At 40.3% G+C, this 18,763-nt stretch overlaps 1 protein-coding gene across 3 annotated transcripts; it reads left to right on the top strand.

Moving 5' to 3' along the window:
- Positions 1–6,903: 6,903 nt before the first annotated feature.
- LOC306855983 (CD9 antigen-like) lies at positions 6,904–18,165 on the top strand. Of its 3 annotated transcripts, none has more exons than XM_079394947.1 (9): positions 6,904–7,000; positions 7,113–7,206; positions 14,122–14,224; positions 14,295–14,392; positions 15,085–15,159; positions 15,243–15,344; positions 16,724–16,813; positions 17,316–17,399; positions 17,481–18,165. In XM_079394947.1, the coding sequence occupies exons 2-9, from the start codon at positions 7,147–7,149 to the stop codon at positions 17,610–17,612; spliced, it is 744 nt and encodes a 247-aa protein (XP_079251073.1). In that variant the 5' UTR covers positions 6,904–7,000; positions 7,113–7,146; the 3' UTR covers positions 17,613–18,165. The 3 variants fall into 3 exon arrangements, with proteins under 3 accessions (XP_079251073.1, XP_079251072.1, XP_079251074.1); XM_079394946.1 differs by having other exon boundaries at positions 6,906–7,000; positions 7,127–7,206; XM_079394948.1 differs by having other exon boundaries at positions 6,952–7,000; positions 7,135–7,206.
- The last annotated feature ends 598 nt before the right edge of the window (positions 18,166–18,763 follow it).

The following is an 18,763-nucleotide window of genomic DNA, read 5'->3' as shown; positions in this document are numbered from 1 at the left end:
ACATGACAGATGCAGATGATGAAAAATGTGTTATATTTCCTGTCATCATTGATATATACACACAGCTGGGGTCTCCCTATAGTAAAATACTCTGGCTGTATGTGAAATCATACCCTATACCCTCATTCATATTCCCTACATTAGTCCACTAATACAGTCCACTGTGGCTGCTACTTTAAAACAGGATAATAAAGTGATACAATTCAAATGTAGCGGTAATTCATTTGTTGTTGCTTATTTTTTATTTTATTGTTGTTTTTGTTAAGAAAAAAAATAAGATGTTCTTAAGAACAAATTTGAGAACTTAAGATTTTTTCAAGAATTGCACTTAAGAAAATTCTTACGAACTTCTCAGAATTTATCTTAAGAACTTTCTTAATTTATTTCTTAAGAAGATTTTTGTGAATCCGGCCCCTGGAGTACTCTCCAAAGTGGCGGAAGACGGTAACTCAGGGAGAAGAACTGCTCAATAAATTATGTTATAATTGTTTTCTTTGTGCACAAAAAGTATTCTCATAGCTTTGTAAAACTCCAGTTGAACCCCTGATGCCACATGGACTATTTTACAGATGTCCTTGCTACGTTTCTGGACCTGGGAACATCGCAGTTGCACTGCTGTCTACAGAGGGGTGATCAAAGCTGTATTTCCAGCATCATTACTCCAGGCTTCAGAGTCACATGAGCTTCAGAAATCATTCTAATATGCTGATTTGCAGCTCAATAAATATTTCTGATTATTAATATCAATATTTAAAACAGTCAAGTAAATTTTTTTCAGGATTCTTTGATGAATAGAAAGATCCAAAGACCAGCATTTATCTGAAATAATAACCTTACATTAACATTATACATTCCACCATTCAAAAGATTGGAGTCAGTATCATTTTTTGGGGGGTATAATTATATATATATATATAATTTATTTTTATTTTTTTTGATCAAAAGTTATGATAAAGACATTTATAATGTAACAAAATGTTTCTATTTCAGATAAATGCTGTTATTTTAAATAGTACAAATATTTCACAATATTACTGTCACGGTGCACACACGAGGGAGGACACAGGAACACGCAGACGAGGATATAACTTCAAATAATAGTCCTTTACTGGAGACATCAAGGCAGGGCAAGACACAGACATCCAACACCGGGGAGTAACGAGTAGACCAGACCAAATCTAACTGAACAGACAGGACTAATATACAGGGGATAATCATAGATAACGAGACAAACACAGCTGGACAACAATTAACTAATGATAACATTTAACAAGGACAGGATACAAACCAAATAAGGGAACATGACAGACACGACAGAACCCTGACAATTACTGTTTTTGCTGTATTTTTGCTCAAATAAATGCAGGCTTGGTGAGCAGAAGAGACTACGTTAAAAAACATTAAAAATCTTACTGTTCAAACACTTTTAACTGGTAGTGTAGCTTACCAGAATTATAATCAAAAACACTGAAGAACAAAAAGAAGGCCAGACAGAAACAAACACATCTGTGGAGATAGACTGTCCTGACCTGCATGTCAAATATGTGCTGGACTTACGGGTTTTTCTCTGTCAGCATCATCTCTGGCCCGTTCACACTGGCTTCAGTCCGACTGATCCGGATTCACATCACTTACAGACCTGTCCTGTCACAGAAACACACACACAAACACTTCAGCTCTCAAATAACACGCACATCATCCGCAGAAACACTCAGACCTATTTAAGCCTGTTTTTGTTTGCTGTTTTTAATGCACGTGCTTGAAACGCATTTCTCAGTTTTTTTTGAGAGGGGTCTGGCTGCAGACCGTGTGCCAGTGGAGCTCCACTCGCGAACAGGAACCACTTGAATAATTAAAAATGGCATCGCTGTGAGTTCTTCAAACTTTAACTCAGGTAATTTTATTTTATCATCGCTACAATGGCAAACTGACGCTGTCATAACGTGCATTGCAAGCAGAACGCACAGGGCTTGGATGAAATTACACACAAAAGGATGAATAAACACGATGGAATTATACATTATACAACCAAACACTGAATGTTCTGCATTGTTTGTGTTCCCCAGCTTAATCATACTCTGTGTATTTAAATAGTAAATATTCCTCGTAGCGCTGTCTTGATTTTTATCAGGGCTGTTGCAGAACAGCTCATTCCTGGGCCATGGGAAGAACAGTCAGGCTTGGATGTTGAGGTAATATTCATTTACAGTACAATGAAAATATACAAGAACAACATGTATAAGGTTGACCATCATTGTACATTCTTCATAATGGGTGTTCTTTCTTCAAACAGGGACTACCCCTACGACATTTTGGGATTGACTGTGGAGTATTCATGGTTATGGTGAGTTGCCAAGCTCATTTTCAGGATGTTTATTGATGTCCACACCATGTCCATTATGCCCATTAACGCTATTACTGAGCACCTCATTTTTATTCATCTTTGTGAATTTTTGCTCATACACAGACATGGCAAAATAACAGCCTTTCTGCTTTTACAGTATGCCTGGTACATAACTATGGATGCAGCATTTGATTTCACCATTGTAAGTGAAGTCTTCGTGTTAACATACAAATGTGTAATGTTAACTGTTTTGAATGACCTTACACCTGTTCTCATGTTCAGGATGACATACCATATCTGAGGAGGTGGTGGTGCAAGGTTTTGCTGGAGAACCTTGAGATTGAGGGGTACGGTTCGTCAAATGAAAAGCAGTACATTTAATAGATACTACTATCAAAGTGGGAAAGCATGATAAACATATTTGGTCAATGTCAATTACAGACATGGTAGGAGATTTGCACACTTTACACAGGAAGGCAGGAAGATGGGGAAGGAAGTCTGCCACCTCTCTTTCATGTCCCTAGGAAAAGGAGACACAGCACTTTGGTAATATTTTGGTGAAAAGTAGTGTAACCGGTTCTACTCCATTCGAACTGCAGTGTCCGGCGCGGGAGGCGGGCGCTCTAAAGGCCTCTAGCGTCAGTCGCCAGAGCGCCTCTTTTTGAGATCAGGGGAGTGAGGTTTACACGCACCAGCACTTACTTGCCTACGTCTGTTACAGTAGCATGTATATATATATGAAGCCGTTTCCTAAACAATCAGTTTGTTTATGTTTGACTTTTTGAAGGTAATACACTCCCAGCAAAGATTGCAAGGGTTCCACAGGATGGTGCAGTGACCACTGACATTTTGCAGGCATGTGTTAATAATCACTTTAATGTTGATGAAAATGGCTTGACCTGACTGCATATTACCGGTAAATCATGTTTCATATCTACAGTTCCCAGATGACATTCTCCAGAGTATCTTTGTAGTTCTAGAAGATGGCTGCTCTGCAATCCTCAGTCTGGCTCTGACATACCAGAGATTTAACAACATTGTCAGCCAGGAGCATTTTCAACAGGAAGCACACTTCAGCTGGCTTGATAGTGAGTTCAAGAAACAAGTGTGGTTGCCCCCTCTTGGTTTTTGTGGGTAATCTTACTCTCTTCCATTTCCAACATGAAACTTTTGACAGTTAAAGATGTTCATTTATTGTCTGAATTGTGACTCGATGTGCTGTGATAACTGTGTTTTGATTCTGAACAGGTGTAGTGAATTGGAAAAGATATTCAAAGAGACACTATCAAATGTACAGAAAGCCGTACACCATCTCTAGGTGCAGTCTCCTACAGAGCAGCCAGCTTTACACAGACTACCAGGGGAGTGCTTTTGGGGTTTTACTCCTCAGATGACCGCCCTGGCTACTGTAGCTGGGATTGCTTTACAGACGATGGAGGTCTTGGTACAGGCAAAGAGTGTGTGTGCGCTCACAGTGTGTCTTTACTGTAACAATGACGGATACTTGCAGTTCATGTGTTTTCAATGTAATGTAAGATGGTGTTTTTTTTTCTCCATTAAAATGGTTAAATTGTGGATATTAGTCATTATTTTACTGTTTGATTTGTATATGTTGTTATTTAGCTTAAAATACAAATAATGTTTCATTTAATGGTCACTGCTAAATATCACAAACATAGTGTTTACTTTCTAAAATGTATGGAATGTTGCATTGGTAGTTGAAATATGTAAAGTTAAAAAACAAACATGAACAAAAGGCAGAGGACCTCAAAATGTGTATTTTAAACCCACTGCTATGATTTTATGTCTGTAGGGCAAATTTCTGGGGCAAAAAAATAAAATAAAGACAGCGCTGTCGTGTCATAAACCGTAAAAGCTTAGTTTATTATTATTATTATTATTAATAATGGCAAGGTACTAAAGATAAAAGTACAGAAAATATCAACATTATGTACAAAGACGTGACATTATATGCAAAGCACCGTTTATACATGTGTATATAACAATTAATAAATATTACAAAACGAAAGCTTTAACAAAATAAATGAAAAAGTTGAACTGTTTTAAAAGTCTTGCCCGGACCAACATGGCGGACGCGTCGCTCGTGGAGGTGACGTATTTCCGCTCGAGTGGAGCTCTGCGGCTGTCTCCGAACTCGCCCCCTATACCCTCATTCACTAGTCCCTACAGTAGTGCACTCATACAGTTCACTTGAAGGAGTGAATGAAAACGAGTGAGTGAATTCGGACACTAAGTGCACCGGAAGCACTGCCGCTTTTGCATAGTTTGCTTCCTGTTTAATAATAATTTGATACGGGCAGCTCCAATAGTAAGATTGAAGGATTTATCTAGAACTCAGTCACGGAAATTATGTATAAACTCTAATAGTCAATTTACAATTAATTTGTACCTGTGTTGTATTACGCCGTGGACGAGCGCTTCTAAAATTAATGAATGGATGATTCAGCTGCGGGCGCCATCTTCTGGTGAGACGCGGGAATTCATTCGGCGCGCGACTCTCGCAGTGCATTCTGGGGATTCTCTAGCCGTTGAGTGTACATCGCTTGTACACTCGTTTTGCGGTGCATTGTGGGATTGAACGAGTGCACTCGAGAACATCCACTATGGTTTCGAACACCACTTAAAATGGCTGTCCCCTCAAATAGTGCACTATCTGAGGGTATAGGGGCGATTTCGGATACAGCTGTAGTCTGCAGACAGATCCTGTCGCTTTTTTTGGCTGTGGCTAGAAGGGATACAGCTATAACAAATCAGATTAATATTTAAACCAATGATAGTTATATATCTGATTTTGGGTGGGTTTCCAACATAAACGATGATTAATTCTGCTTAATAAAATAAGGCAGCCACACAACTTCTTGTTTTTCTTTTTGTTTTTACTTCTGGTACCCTTCAGTAGAAATGATAATAGAGAAACAATACACATTTGACTCCAAACACAACAGTGATAATATCAGTATACCTCACTTGTTCATCTGTAATCAAATAGTGGCCCATCTTGATCAAACTATAAATCAAGTCCTTGTGTGTGTAAAAGTCTTATCTGCACTTCTGTTAGACACTGGAGGAGTCCAGCGGAGACATCGACTGAAGTAAACCTTGTCCTTGAATCACAATTATATATAATTCGTATTGTGGAGGATCAAAGCAGTCCTTAACGCCTCTCCATGGAAGAGAACCCATCAGGTCGACTTTAATCCTTGTCAACACCACCAACCAAAATTCCAATTCAATCCACAACGCTGTCATACGTATCAAGCATAACGTAGACAAAGACCCTTCTACAAACAGAAAAGCACTCAAATTATTATCCTATCTTATTACCAATTAAACACAGGCAACAATACCTAATAGTTTTATTTTATACAAATGACTGATCAAAATAACTCTTTCATAAATAAATGAAGGCAACTAAATACCCATACTCACAGTGGAGAATGAAACAAACGTGTTTCTCAACAAGGGCCTTCCCCAACTGAGCTCTAACGCTGCTACTAGGCACACTGGCACACAGACCAAACAGGTATCTATCTCCTGTTCTTCTATTCAGCTACTACATTTATCCACGCTCAACCGAAGTTAATGCTGCCCCTACCAGTGAGGATTAAAACTGTAGCTACACTCAACTCGTAGCAGGCTGAAGACTGTTACACAGCTCCAACAATTACATTCATTTTCTACCTATTAGATTGTGTTTTATTAACATCTACACCTACCCCAACCCTAACCCTAAACCTTACAATAATGCAAAAATATGAATTATTGTTGTTCGGTGTGACAAACATTATGCTGTATTGATGTGCGCATGCGCAGTAGTTTTGGTTTCACAAGCCTTTTCTTCCTTTAGTGATGCTTTTCCTTCATAATAATGCACGCTGGAATATGACCAGTTTAATCTGGATAATGAAAACTTAGCAATGCTATAACTGAGAAACTAGAATAATATTATTATTGACCCAATTTGGGAAAAACAAAGATTTACTTTTATAAAGAATGTCACCATTATTCCAAATAAAATAATGTGTGAAGACTAAAATTATGTTTATAAATCAGATGCCACACCAAAAGCACTAGTTTATGAAAATTTGATAATTTAAGGGGCAATTTAGTGATATCGTAATTACATAATAATAAGAAAGGAAGACCTCCCACCTTAGAGAAAACAATATTAGGAAGAATATTCCTAAATTAATCAGGATTTGTTAAATACTCCTTTAACCAATTTATCTTAAAAGTATTATTTAAAGAGGCAAAATCTAAAAAATGTAAGCCAGCACATTCATATTTATTTATAAGAGCAGACTGGAATCTGTGATTTATCTTTGATCCAAGCTAATATTTAATAATGGTTGAGCAGAGAGGCGTATTGTTTGGGGTTTAGGTATTAGAGGCAGATTTAATGACTGAATTCTCTCCAGAAACATCTCCTGCAAAGCATTTGTAAAACTGCTGGAGCCTTCAATTATATCCGCTTTCATTTCTGCACTACAGAAACCTGGTGGCTCCGGTGACGTCACTCGCGCGGCGCACCAATCAGCGCAGCAGGAGCGCTGGGCGCGTGCGTGAGGACGTGCACGAGCACAGCAGCGCGGACCCGCGGAGAAGAAGGACGCAGTCTCTGTATTACTGAACAAGGCACGTTTATTTATCTCTATTCCGGCCATTCAGTGTCATGCTTGTCGAATTCTACGCTTTAAATAGAAGTGATTTAAAGATAATACAAGTTTTGTTATTGTTTTTATGAAAGTTATTATTGTTTAGTGCATTAGAGATTTGTTGCGATGGACGGCTGCGCGCAGATCTGCAAGTGTTTCCTGATCCTCTTCAACATCCTGTTCGCTGTGAGTATATATTTACACTCCTCTCCTCAGATGAAAGAGAGGGATATACATGACAGAAACGCGTTTGGAAATGGAGATTAAGCGCTAGCTTCGCTTGCAGCTCATTCGCTTAAAGCGCAGTGAAGACAAAGTGTGAGCATGACTGCTGTTCTTTCCAATTAACCATGCTTTTACTATAGTAAAAGTGTAGTAACTATGGTTTTTCTGCAGTAAAAGTGTAGTAACTATGGTTATACTGCAGTAAAAGTGTAGTAACTATGGTTTTTCTGCAGTAAAAGTGTAGTAACTATAGTTTTTCTGCAGTAAAAGTGTAGTAACTATGGTTTTTCTGCAGTAAAAGTGTAGTAACTATGGTTATACTGCAGTAAAAGTGTAGTAACTATGGTTTTTCTGCAGTAAAAGTGTAGTAACTATAGTTTTTCTGCAGTAAAAGTGTAGTAACTATGGTTTTTCTGCAGTAAAAGTGTAGTAACTATGGTTTTTCTGCAGTAAAAGTGTAGTAACTATAGTTATACTGCAGTAAAAGTGTAGTAACTATGGTTATACTGCAGTAAAATTGTAGTAACTATGGTTTTTCTGCAGTAAAAGTGTAGTAACTATGGTTATACTGCAGTAAAAGTGTAGTAACTATAGTTTTTCTGCAGTAAAAGTGTAGTAACTATGGTTATACTGCAGTAAAAGTGTAGTAACTATGGTTATACTGCAGTAAAAGTGTAGTAACTATGGTTATACTGCAGTAAAAGTGTAGTAACTATGGTTATACTGCAGTAAAAGTGTAGTAACTATGGTTATACTGCAGTAAAAGTGTAGTAACTATGGTTATACTGCAGTAAAAGTGTAGTAACTATGGTTTTTCTGCAGTAAAAGTGTAGTAACTATGGTTATACTGCAGTAAAAGTGTAGTAACTATGGTTATACTGCAGTAAACGTGTAGTAACTATAGTTATACTGCAGTAAAAGTGTAGTAACTATGGTTTTTCTGCAGTAAAAGTGTAGTAACTATGGTTATACTGCAGTAAAAGTGTAGTAACTATGGTTATACTGCAGTAAAAGTGTAGTAACTATGGTTATACTGCAGTAAAAGTGTAGTAACTATGGTTATACTGCAGTAAAAGTGTAGTAACTATGGTTATACTGCAGTAAAAGTGTAGTAACTATGGTTATACTGCAGTAAAAGTGTAGTAACTATGGTTATACTGCAGTAAAAGTGTAGTAACTATAGTTTTTCTGCAGTAAAAGTGTAGTAACTATGGTTATACTGCAGTAAAAGTGTAGTAACTATGGTTATACTCCTAGGTCTCGTCCACCCATTCGCCCACGTCAGCGCAAACGGATAGACCTGAGCTCGACTGCCATGGCCTCTCGTTCTCAGGCTCCTAGTAGCAGCTCCTGATTCCTTCGCTCGTCTTCGGAGGCCAGGCCCTCCTTCGGAGAGTTTGGTTGGACCGCACAAGCGTATCCGCCTCTCTCAATGTGGCCTCCCGACTCAGATCTCAACTGTTCCGCCGCTTTCTGCGCCTCGGGCGGTTTTAGACTGGGTCCTCAAGGCGAGCACCTCCTCAGACACTCTGCGCGCCACAGCCTTCAGAGTTCGAGCAAAAGCCCAAGGGCCATGCGAGCCCCCTTTCAGCGGGATTCTTCCCACGACTGTACGTCCTGGGCAGGCCGCGGTGTTACGTCAGGAAATCGTGTTACTCCTGGAGAAAGGGGCTATAGAGGAATTACACCCCACTCAGATGGAGTCGGGTTTTTACAGCCGGTATTTTGCTGTTCCCAAAAAAGATGGTGGTTTGCGTCCAATTCTGGACTTGCGTCGTTTGAATCTTGCGCTCAGAGTGAGCAAGTTCAAGATGCTAACAGTAAAGTCCATTTTGTCTCAGATCCAACCCCGAGATTGGTTTGTGACCATCGATCTAAAGGATGCCTACTTTCACATCCAGATCGTCAAGAGACACAGGAAGTTCCTCAGGTTCGCTTTCGAGGGCAAAGCTTACCAGTACTGTGTTCTTCCGTTTGGACTGGCTCTGGCCCCCCGAACATTTACAAAATGTATGGACGCAGCCCTGGCCCCGTTACGGCTCCGGGGCGTCCGAATTTTGAACTACTTAGACGATTGGCTTATATTAGCTCAATCCCAGGATCAGGCACTGAGACATCGAGACTCGGTGCTCGATCATCTACGGAGTCTGGGGCTACGAACGAACCCACGAAAGAGTGTTCTGCTGCCTCGCCAGCAAACAACGTTTTTGGGGGTAGACATGGATTCTCGCACGATGCAGGCACGTCTGTCTCCCGCACGTGTGCAGTCATTACAGACCTGTCTCAGTCATTTCAAGACGGGACGTCTAGTCCATGTAGGCTTGTGTCTCAGGTTGTTGGGTCTGATGGCGGCAGCGTCCCCTGTAGTCCAGCTGGGCCTGCTCCATATGCGACCGTTTCAGTGGTGGACCAAGAGCCAGGACATTTCACCTCATTGTCATCCGTTACGCAGAATTACGGTGACACGCAGAGGTTTTCGTTCTCTAAAACCGTGGAAAAGACCCCATTTCCTTCAGAAAGGAGTCCAGATGGGAACGTGTCCTCGTCGCAAGACTATCACGACAGACGCGTCACTGACGGGCTGGGGGGCGGTCCATCAAGGGTGCCCAGTCCGGGGACTCTGGTCAGAGGAGCAGCGGAGTTGGCACATAAATCGTTTGGAATTACTAGCAGTCTTCCTGGCTCTCAGGCGGTTCTTACCACAGTTGACAGGCTGTCATGTGTTGGTCAGGACGGACAACATGACCGTAGTTTCATACCTGAATCGTCAAGGGGGATTACATTCTCGCCCCCTGTACAGGCTGGCGAGGTGTGTTCTTCTTTGGGCTCGGACCAAATTCCTGTCAGTCAGAGCAGTCCATATCCCAGGTCACCTGAACTCAGGAGCAGACCTGCTCTCGAGGCAGAGACTGAACGACGGGGAATGGAGACTTCACCCTCAAGTGGTGAATCTCATATGGCAGAAGTTCGGACGAGCGGAAGTGGATCTATTTGCTTCGAGCATGACTACGCACTGCCCGCTCTGGTTTTCCCTGTCTCCCCCATCACCTCTGGGTCTGGATGCTTTGGCCCACGAATGGCCCAGAACCAGTCTGTACGCTTTTCCCCCTGTCCGGCTGCTCCCAGTAGTTCTACTCAGGATACGATTGGACAGAGTGGAGCGCCTGTTGTTGGTGGCTCCGTGGTGGCCTACCCAGTCGTGGTTTTCAGATCTGGTCAGTCTGTCGGTCGGCCCTCCTTGGGAGGTTCCCCTCAGACACGATCTGTTGACTCAAGCTCGGGGCAAGATTTGGCACCCTCGGCCGGATTTATGGAAGCTATGGGTGTGGCCCCTGAGCGGAATGCGTTAGTGTGTTCTGGTCTCTCAGCTGAGACTACTGACACTATTATTAATTCTAGAGCTCCCTCCACGAGACGCTTATATGCTTTCAAGTGGAGACTCTTTACTTCGTGGTGTAGACAACGTGCCCTGGATCCAGTTCATTGCCCCATTGGTTCAGTGCTGGAGTTTCTTCAGAGTCGTTTTTCTGAAGGAGTGACCCCCGCTACTCTCAAAGTGTATGTAGCGGCCATATCCGCGGGACATGCACTTGTAGGAGGTGTTTCAGTGGGTCGTCATCTTTTGGTATCACGCTTTATGCAGGGTGCGAGACGGCTTAGGCCTTTCCGCCCAACGCGAGTACCTTCTTGGGATCTTTCAGTAGTTTTGGAAGGCCTATCGGGCCATCCTTTTGAGCCATTGGAGTCTGTGGCAGTCAAGTTGTTGACTCTCAAGACCGTTCTTTTGCTGGCTTTATCCTCCCTCAAAAGAGTAGGGGACTTACAGGCTCTATCTATCAGCCCTTCGTGTATGGACTTCGCCCCAGGGCTAGTGAAGGTTTTATTGCGACCCAGGCCGGACTATATTCCTAAGGTTGCTTCGAATCCATTTCGTTTCCAACAAGTGGTTTTGGAGGCTTCTCCCATGCTGACGCGGGGTCAGGTAACATGGATCTTTGTCCGGTGAGGGCATTAAGAATCTATGTAGACCGCACAGCTCATTGGCGTGGATCTGACCAGCTGTTTGTGTGTTTTGGTGGTAAGAGCAAAGGCTCCGCTGTCACCAAACAGCGAATGTCACACTGGATAGTTGAGGCTATCTCGCTTGCCTACGAGGCGCGTGGCTTGACTTCGCCTCTGGGATTACGTGCTCACTCCACAAGAGCAGTGGCTTCTTCTCAGGCCCTTCTGAGAGGATCGTCAATAGAGGATGTTTGTGCTGCGGCAGGTTGGTCCTCTCCTAGCACTTTCATCAAGTTCTACAGTTTGGATGTGAGGATGGCTCCTGGCTCCCGGGTCTTATCCGCTTGAGCAGACGCTTCCTTGGTCTCCAGCTATCTAAGGTACGTCAGGCGTTATGGTATAGCGTTCCCAAAGCGATGACGTCATCGCAGCATTGAGTGAACCTAGGAAGGGGAACATCTCGGTTACGTATGTAACCATGGTTCCCCGAGTAGGGAACGAGATGCTGCGATGAGGGCCGTTCCGTACCTTGATAGCGCTTCCTTCGTCATTTGGAAATCTGATGAAATAGCGCGCGGAACGCTGATATAGCATACGGTACGTATGCGTAGGGGCGTTGCCATGCGCTATTTGGCCAATAAATTGGCGTGATGGTATAAGGGCTTCAGACATTCGTCACACCGAGGGTGTTCCCAAAGCGATGACGTCATCGCAGCATCTCGTTCCCTACTCGGGGAACCATGGTTACATACGTAACCGAGATGTTATACTGCAGTAAAAGTGTAGTAACTATAGTTTTTCTGCAGTAAAAGTGTAGTAACTATAGTTATACTGCAGTAAAAGTGTGGTAACTATAGTTATACTGCAGTAAAAGTGTAGTAACTATAGTTTTTCTGCAGTAAAAGTGTAGTAACTATAGTTATACTGCAGTAAAAGTGTAGTAACTATGGTTATACTGCAGTAAAAGTTTAGTAGCCATGGTTTTACTGTAGTAAAAGTGTAGCAACTATGTTTTTTTTGGCGCATTGATTACCATTTGTGTAACCACATGCAGTTTTACTACAAATGCATGATTAAACTAAGGTTAGTGTAGCAACATTATGTGTTCAATCATGCCTGCAGATAATTAAGATCCACCCCCAGACGCCAGATCCTGTCAGGAAATATCCATTTTGTCTGGTAACTGAACAGCTCGTCAGCGAAGTAGTTAATACCCAAACCCTGTTAACAGGAGGTCTTGTCTTACCCAGAATACCCAAAACTCTATTAACAGTCTTCAATCAGCCAAGAAGTAGACTGAGGCAATAGCCAGAGAAGAGCAGAAGCAGGAGACGAAGTGATGATGATTAAAGAGGAGCAGTGTTTATGGAATAGTCTTAGTTGTGTATGTCTCAGTGCTCAGACTTCATCTGACGAATACAGATCAAACAACTAGTGTTATACCAAAACTGCTTCAAAACAACATCCCAGAAACCTTGAGTTTCCATAAACATTCCCTCTTATCTCTTATTCATGAAGACAAACAGCCCTTGAAACACACAGTTATATGACTAAACAACAATGGAAAAATAATATAAAAAGCAATAATAATATAATATGTGACCCTGGACACAATTTATTTTTGATCACAGAAATGAATTACAGTTTAACAGATATTCACAGAGTAAACAGCAGTTTTAAATAGTAATAGCCGAATTTCACAAAGAGACCCAAGACAACAGGATGTTGGTAAATCACATCCTAGCGCCAGCAGTCTGAAACCAACCAACTCTTTCACAGAGCAGCTTACAACATTAACACAAAAGAACACTTATTGATAATCCCAAATCAGGAAGGAGACTGTCAAATTTGGGGCAAGTAACCAAGATTGATGGTCAAGGAGATGCACAGCATGACCATCACATGTAAATCCATGATAGAAATGGCTTCTCCCACCTAGAGGACAAGAACTAGATTGAAATTCCTTATGAGACCTTTTAACCTCTTTGGGTTCCACATAGGGGTGTTGCGATATACCGGTATTGACGATAACCGTGTTTTTTTGTCTTCTCCGGTTGTGTTCTACATGATATTTGTGGTAAACTGCAACTTTCCTGGGAAATGCATCTATTTTCAACCATTTTGTATTATGAAGAAGCACTTTATTTTTGTTCCAACTTATTTTATAGCTAGCTACTAATGAGTTGCAATTGAGAACCAGACAATGTTTTTGATAAAAGGCACTTCCCTGAGAATTTAACTTAATAAATGTAAAAAAGACACTTTAATGTCTCCGTTTGTCATTCTGTATAGCAAAGCAGATGAGAGTAGATCATGATCAGAAACCCGATTAGAAATCATTATGAATAAAATCGAATAATTTTGAATCGAAAATCTTTTTGAATCGAAAATCGATTTTGAATCGAATCGTGGCCTCGAGAATCGGAATCGAATTGAATCGTGAGATGGTAAAAGATTCCCACCCCTAATGCACATATTGCTTGGCATTTCACATTTTCATTCTCTTAAACTCATTCTTTCCTCACTTTCTCTCTTTCTGCAACTTATGTGAATGTATTAGTTTGTTTATGTGTTAGATTAGTTTACATGTCTTAGATTTATCCAATAAAGCCTTGACTATATTGAAAAGAGAAGTATCTTGTGTTTTATGCTGCCGATCGTGTTACTGTGCTTATTAATAGTGTTGTCTCTATATTTTGGCGTTTAATATCCAGAGTTGATGTTGTATGGTTCAGTGAATTCAGTGATCTGTCCAAATTCCCTATCAAATCATGAATGATTCCCTTTCAGCTAAACTGACCTGTTTCCCTTGCACAGTAGTGTAAAGGCAAAGCCATGGTTCATTTGCTGAAGGCTGTGCTGAATGTGTTTCAGCTGCTGGGCTTGGTTCTGGTGGCTCTGGGAATGTGGCTCCGGTTCGGTGCAGAGACCCGAGGGTTCTTCGACATCGATCTGAACACAGCTCAGTTCAACATCGGTGAGTTCTGCTGCTGTTTCTCTGGGACTCCTGCTGAAGCAGCTGATATCTAACCGTGTGTGTCCTTCAGGAGTGATAGTGCTGGTGGTCACCGGGGTCCTGATGCTGCTGGTGGCCGTGATCGGTGACTGTGGCGCCTGTAATAACAGTAAATCAGCTCTCTGTGTGGTGAGGAACATCACTAACACTCACAGCACAAACTACAGCTTCTGTGAAGAATCAAAACAACAAAATACATGTTTTTCCTAAACCTGTAAAACACAAACTTCCTCTAATGTCACTGCTCAATTCAACACTACAATACAACTTTTTTCCTTTGTTGCATATCTGAGGAAATATTTCTGTTTCAGAATTACAAGAGAGTGTTATTTGCAAACTAGATCAACTAGGTTTACAGCGGTGGCCAAAATTATTACAACACCAGCTAAAAATGGTTTGAAGTCAGTTCTTTCTATCTTCTGCTGTAGTGTGTCAGTACGAAATATCAGTTTACATTTCCAAACATTCATTTAGCCATTAATTGATTAATTGCCATTAAAGAAGAAACAGAACACACTGAGACAGACTAAATCCAGAAGAACTGTGTCTCCAAGACCTCCTGCAAAGCTGGTTCTGTTTCTTCATGTCATTCCAGACAGACTGGATGATGATCAGATCAGATCTCTGTGTGGAGCACTAACATCTCACTGCATTATTACAATTAATGGCAAAAACTGATATTTCCTACTGACACACTACAGCAAAAGATAGAAATATCTGACTTAAAACCATTTTTAGCTGCTGAAGATACTAGTGTTCTAATCATTTGGGCCACCACTGTAGAATTAGGTTTCTAAACGTTTTGTGTTTCTGATATTTAGTTTTCTGGCCTGCTGACCTTTCTGATCATCATTGAAATCACAGCTGGTGTGATGGCCTTCATGTGGAGCGACCGGGTAAAACACACACACACACACACACACACACACAGGTGTCTGTGTAATAGTGCTGGTTTTAATGTGTGTATGTTGTGTTGTAGGTGTCAGATGAGTTGGTGACCTTCTATAAGACCATCTACGCTCAGTATCTCAACACTAGGAGTGCAGGTCAAGCCGTCACCCTCAAATTATTCCACAACGCTGTAAGAGACACACACACACACACACACATTACCCATTTTAGGTAATGTAATCAGACTACTTTTAGATTAATTTTTGTCCCTAACTCGCTTACCACATTGATTTAAGTAGGATAATCTTGTAGCATATTGATATAAAAATACAAAGAGAAATAAATTATCATAAAAATGTAAACAAAGTAAATAATTTTAAAATAACATCAATCAAATTAAAATGCAGTTGACAGTTTAACGGCTGAGCCCATACTTCCGTTACTAATCCCAAAAGGTCACTTTAGAACTAGTGACGAAGCAACGTTGAGTTGCTTCACTGAAAGCTCATTGTATTACTATATTAAAAGCTATATTATGTGTAGAAGAGTATTATGAGAGAGAGATTGACTCAGCGAGTGTTATTACCTGCATCTGATACAGCATTTCAGCTCATATTCATGTTGTTGCCTCATATTCACAATAAAACATTAGCGGAAAGCGATATCTTTGTTGTACTATCCTTTCATCTCGATAACAGAGCTACTCTATGCATTTGTTAACTGAAATGATTTTTGTAAATCCAGTGCTCAAATGCTGTAATGACTGATCTCTGTGTAAATGTCCACAAAACCATAGACTTTCTGACAGTATATAAGCGGTAGGCTATTTTAGAAAAGAGCATTTAAAAGATGACAAAGAGCAATTATGGAGAATCAATCAATTCTGAATAATTTATTGCTATTGTGTGAATAATATCCCTAGTGAGAAATAAATATACCAAAATGTATTTGAAATATATTTATGTTGTGCTAAGTATAGTACAAATGCATTTACATATTTATGTACTTAACAAAAATGCCTTGCAATTGTACTTTTAATATAGTAAAGTGGAACAACAGTTTATTATACAGTTATTACTGTACGGAAGTAGTGCTGAAGTCCAACTAAAGATGTACTCAAGTATATTTGATTGTGCTCAAGTAGAACTGTTGCTACACTTTAAATATCTTGCATTAATATTCAAAGATCATACAATCCTCATCAGTAGTGACATTAAAACACATTTTAGGCTTAATATTAAGAAATGTGCTTTGTGTACATGTAGTACTCCAATAAAGTTTAATTATAATTTTTATATCAGTAAGTTTGAGCAATATGTCAGTTAATATGTTAATAGATTTGAACTATACTTAGTATGAAATAAATGTATTTTAAATATATTACTTTTTCCCTAGGGATGTAATCATGTAATCAATAAAAAAAGTAACTGTAGTCTGATTACAAGTATTTTAAAATGTAATTTAATCCAATTAGAAGTACCTAATTTGTGTAATCTGATTACATAATCCAGATTACATGTACAGCTCTGTTCACACATGTGGTCTATCAGGTGTGTGTTTGTGTTTCAGTTCAACTGCTGCGGCATCGGCGGACCGATTGAGATTTTTGTGCGAGACACCTGTCCAGAAGGCAACGTCCTGCAGCAGTTCACCTATGCTGTGAGTCACTTCCTGTTGGCCTGCTCTTATTATTTCTACAGTAAACTTAAAACTACCAGTGACTGAAAACATTCTTATAGTTAGATATATTTTAACATTCTGAAAACATGTTTTAACTAGTGCTGTCAATCGATTAAAAAATGTAATCGCGTTAGTCACAGTCCAGGACTGTGATCGATCACGATTAATCGCAAATTTAAAATACTAGGATTTACCTGTAAATGTGTTGAAATAAAGAAATGCATGACAAACTAGTTTAAGGAAACTAACCTTTCACATCTCCGCAAAGAGATGAGACATAATCCTTATTATTCTTTTGTTTTAATTTGTTTTGATGAGGGTTTTAACATTCTTAAAACATGTTTTAATATTCTTATATATGCGTTTTAACATTCCTAAAACATTTTAGCATTCTTATGAACGTTTTAACATTCTTATAAGTGTTTTAACATTCTTAAAACATGTTTTCAAATTCTTATCTCTCTCTTGTGTGTCTGTGTAGAGCTGTCCCGGCGTGATCAAGAACATCTTCGATTCTCACGCTCCGCTGGTTCTGGGAGGGTTTCTGGGGACAGCAGGAATCATGGTGAGTCTGGATCTCTGTATCCGCTCTCTCACACTCAATCACGTGTGTGTGTTCTGACCGTCTCCGTGTGTTGGTCCTCAGACGCTGGCTCTGATCTGCAGCGCAGTCCTCAGAAGACACATCTCTCCCCCCCAGGCGTCTCTTCCAGCATACGTGCTGCTCACCTCCTCGCCCTCAGTCCTGCTCCCTCCTCCAGACGCTCAGCTCATATAACCCTCTGTCTCTCTCTGGTGCTGGTGTGCCGCTCTGTGCTCTATAATAGCCTTACTACGTATCGCCATCTGTCTACTGAGCTCCACTCGTCTGTCTGAAGGACAGATCAAAGCTTTCTTCACTCAAGGGTCAAGGGAATCACATCTGTGAGTCGTACTCATCTAGAACTGAACCGAATGGCTCCAAAATTCCAACTCCAGTCTAAACTGAGGCCAGGATGCAGAATTCTGATTCAAGTCAAATTAAGGTCAAACGAACTGCACAGAAATCCAAACTGAGCTTGCTTGTAATGCGTAATTTCATCTGTCAGCACAAATCTCTCATAAACATGTTAAGGTTCAATATATGGTCTGTTTAGACTTTTGATTTTACTGCATTAATGCTATGCATCGTAGAGAAAGTCATTCCTTCGGTTCTGAATTCTGCGCGACTCTGTTACATTAGAAAACTCACTGCTGTTACGATTCTGTCACTGTCTTGTTGTACGATTATAATCTGCATGTTTCATGTTCGTTTTTTACTGAAACACATTAAAGAAACTTCTATAAACCTGTCACGGTCCAGTGTGTGTCATCATTTTTCCCGAATAAGGATGTAAAATAGTGCCGTTTTCACATTTAGAGACATGTACGTTTTAAAAACCTTGGTAAATATACTACGACACACTGAAAGTGTGAGTGGATGCCGATCTATCATATCCTTAATAATCATATTATTTCATTATTTCTTCTATGTCTATAGTAATAATAAATATATAGAATGTGGTTTGTCTTCCATTATTGCAAGAATGGAATATCCTTCTTTCCATGCTGAAGTCTATTCTGTTCCTGCAGGTGCTTCACGATGCCATAGAAGAACCTTGTCTGTCTAAATCGTTCCATAAAGATCCTTTAACATCTGAAGAACCTTTCTGTTTCACAAAAGCTTCTTTGTGGCGAAAGAAGGTTCTTCAGATTATAAAAAAGGTAAGAAAGAGATAGTTCTTTAAAGAACCTTTGACAGGCACCTTTATATGTAAGAGTGTAGGGTCACAGTGCCATGATTAGGGTGACCTCATCTACGTGAGCGACAGTCATTGGGTCAACTGTGACATTTATGTGTTCTGCTGTTTTATGAAATTCTTTGAAACTTGCTATACTCTCTGTTAGCGG

The sequence above is a fragment of the Barbus barbus genome (genome assembly GCF_936440315.1).
Source record: "Barbus barbus genome assembly, chromosome: 3".
Taxonomy (NCBI): domain Eukaryota; kingdom Metazoa; phylum Chordata; class Actinopteri; order Cypriniformes; family Cyprinidae; genus Barbus; species Barbus barbus.
The sequence above is the reverse complement of the archived record's forward strand: the minus strand, read 5'-3'. Positions and strand labels throughout refer to the sequence as shown.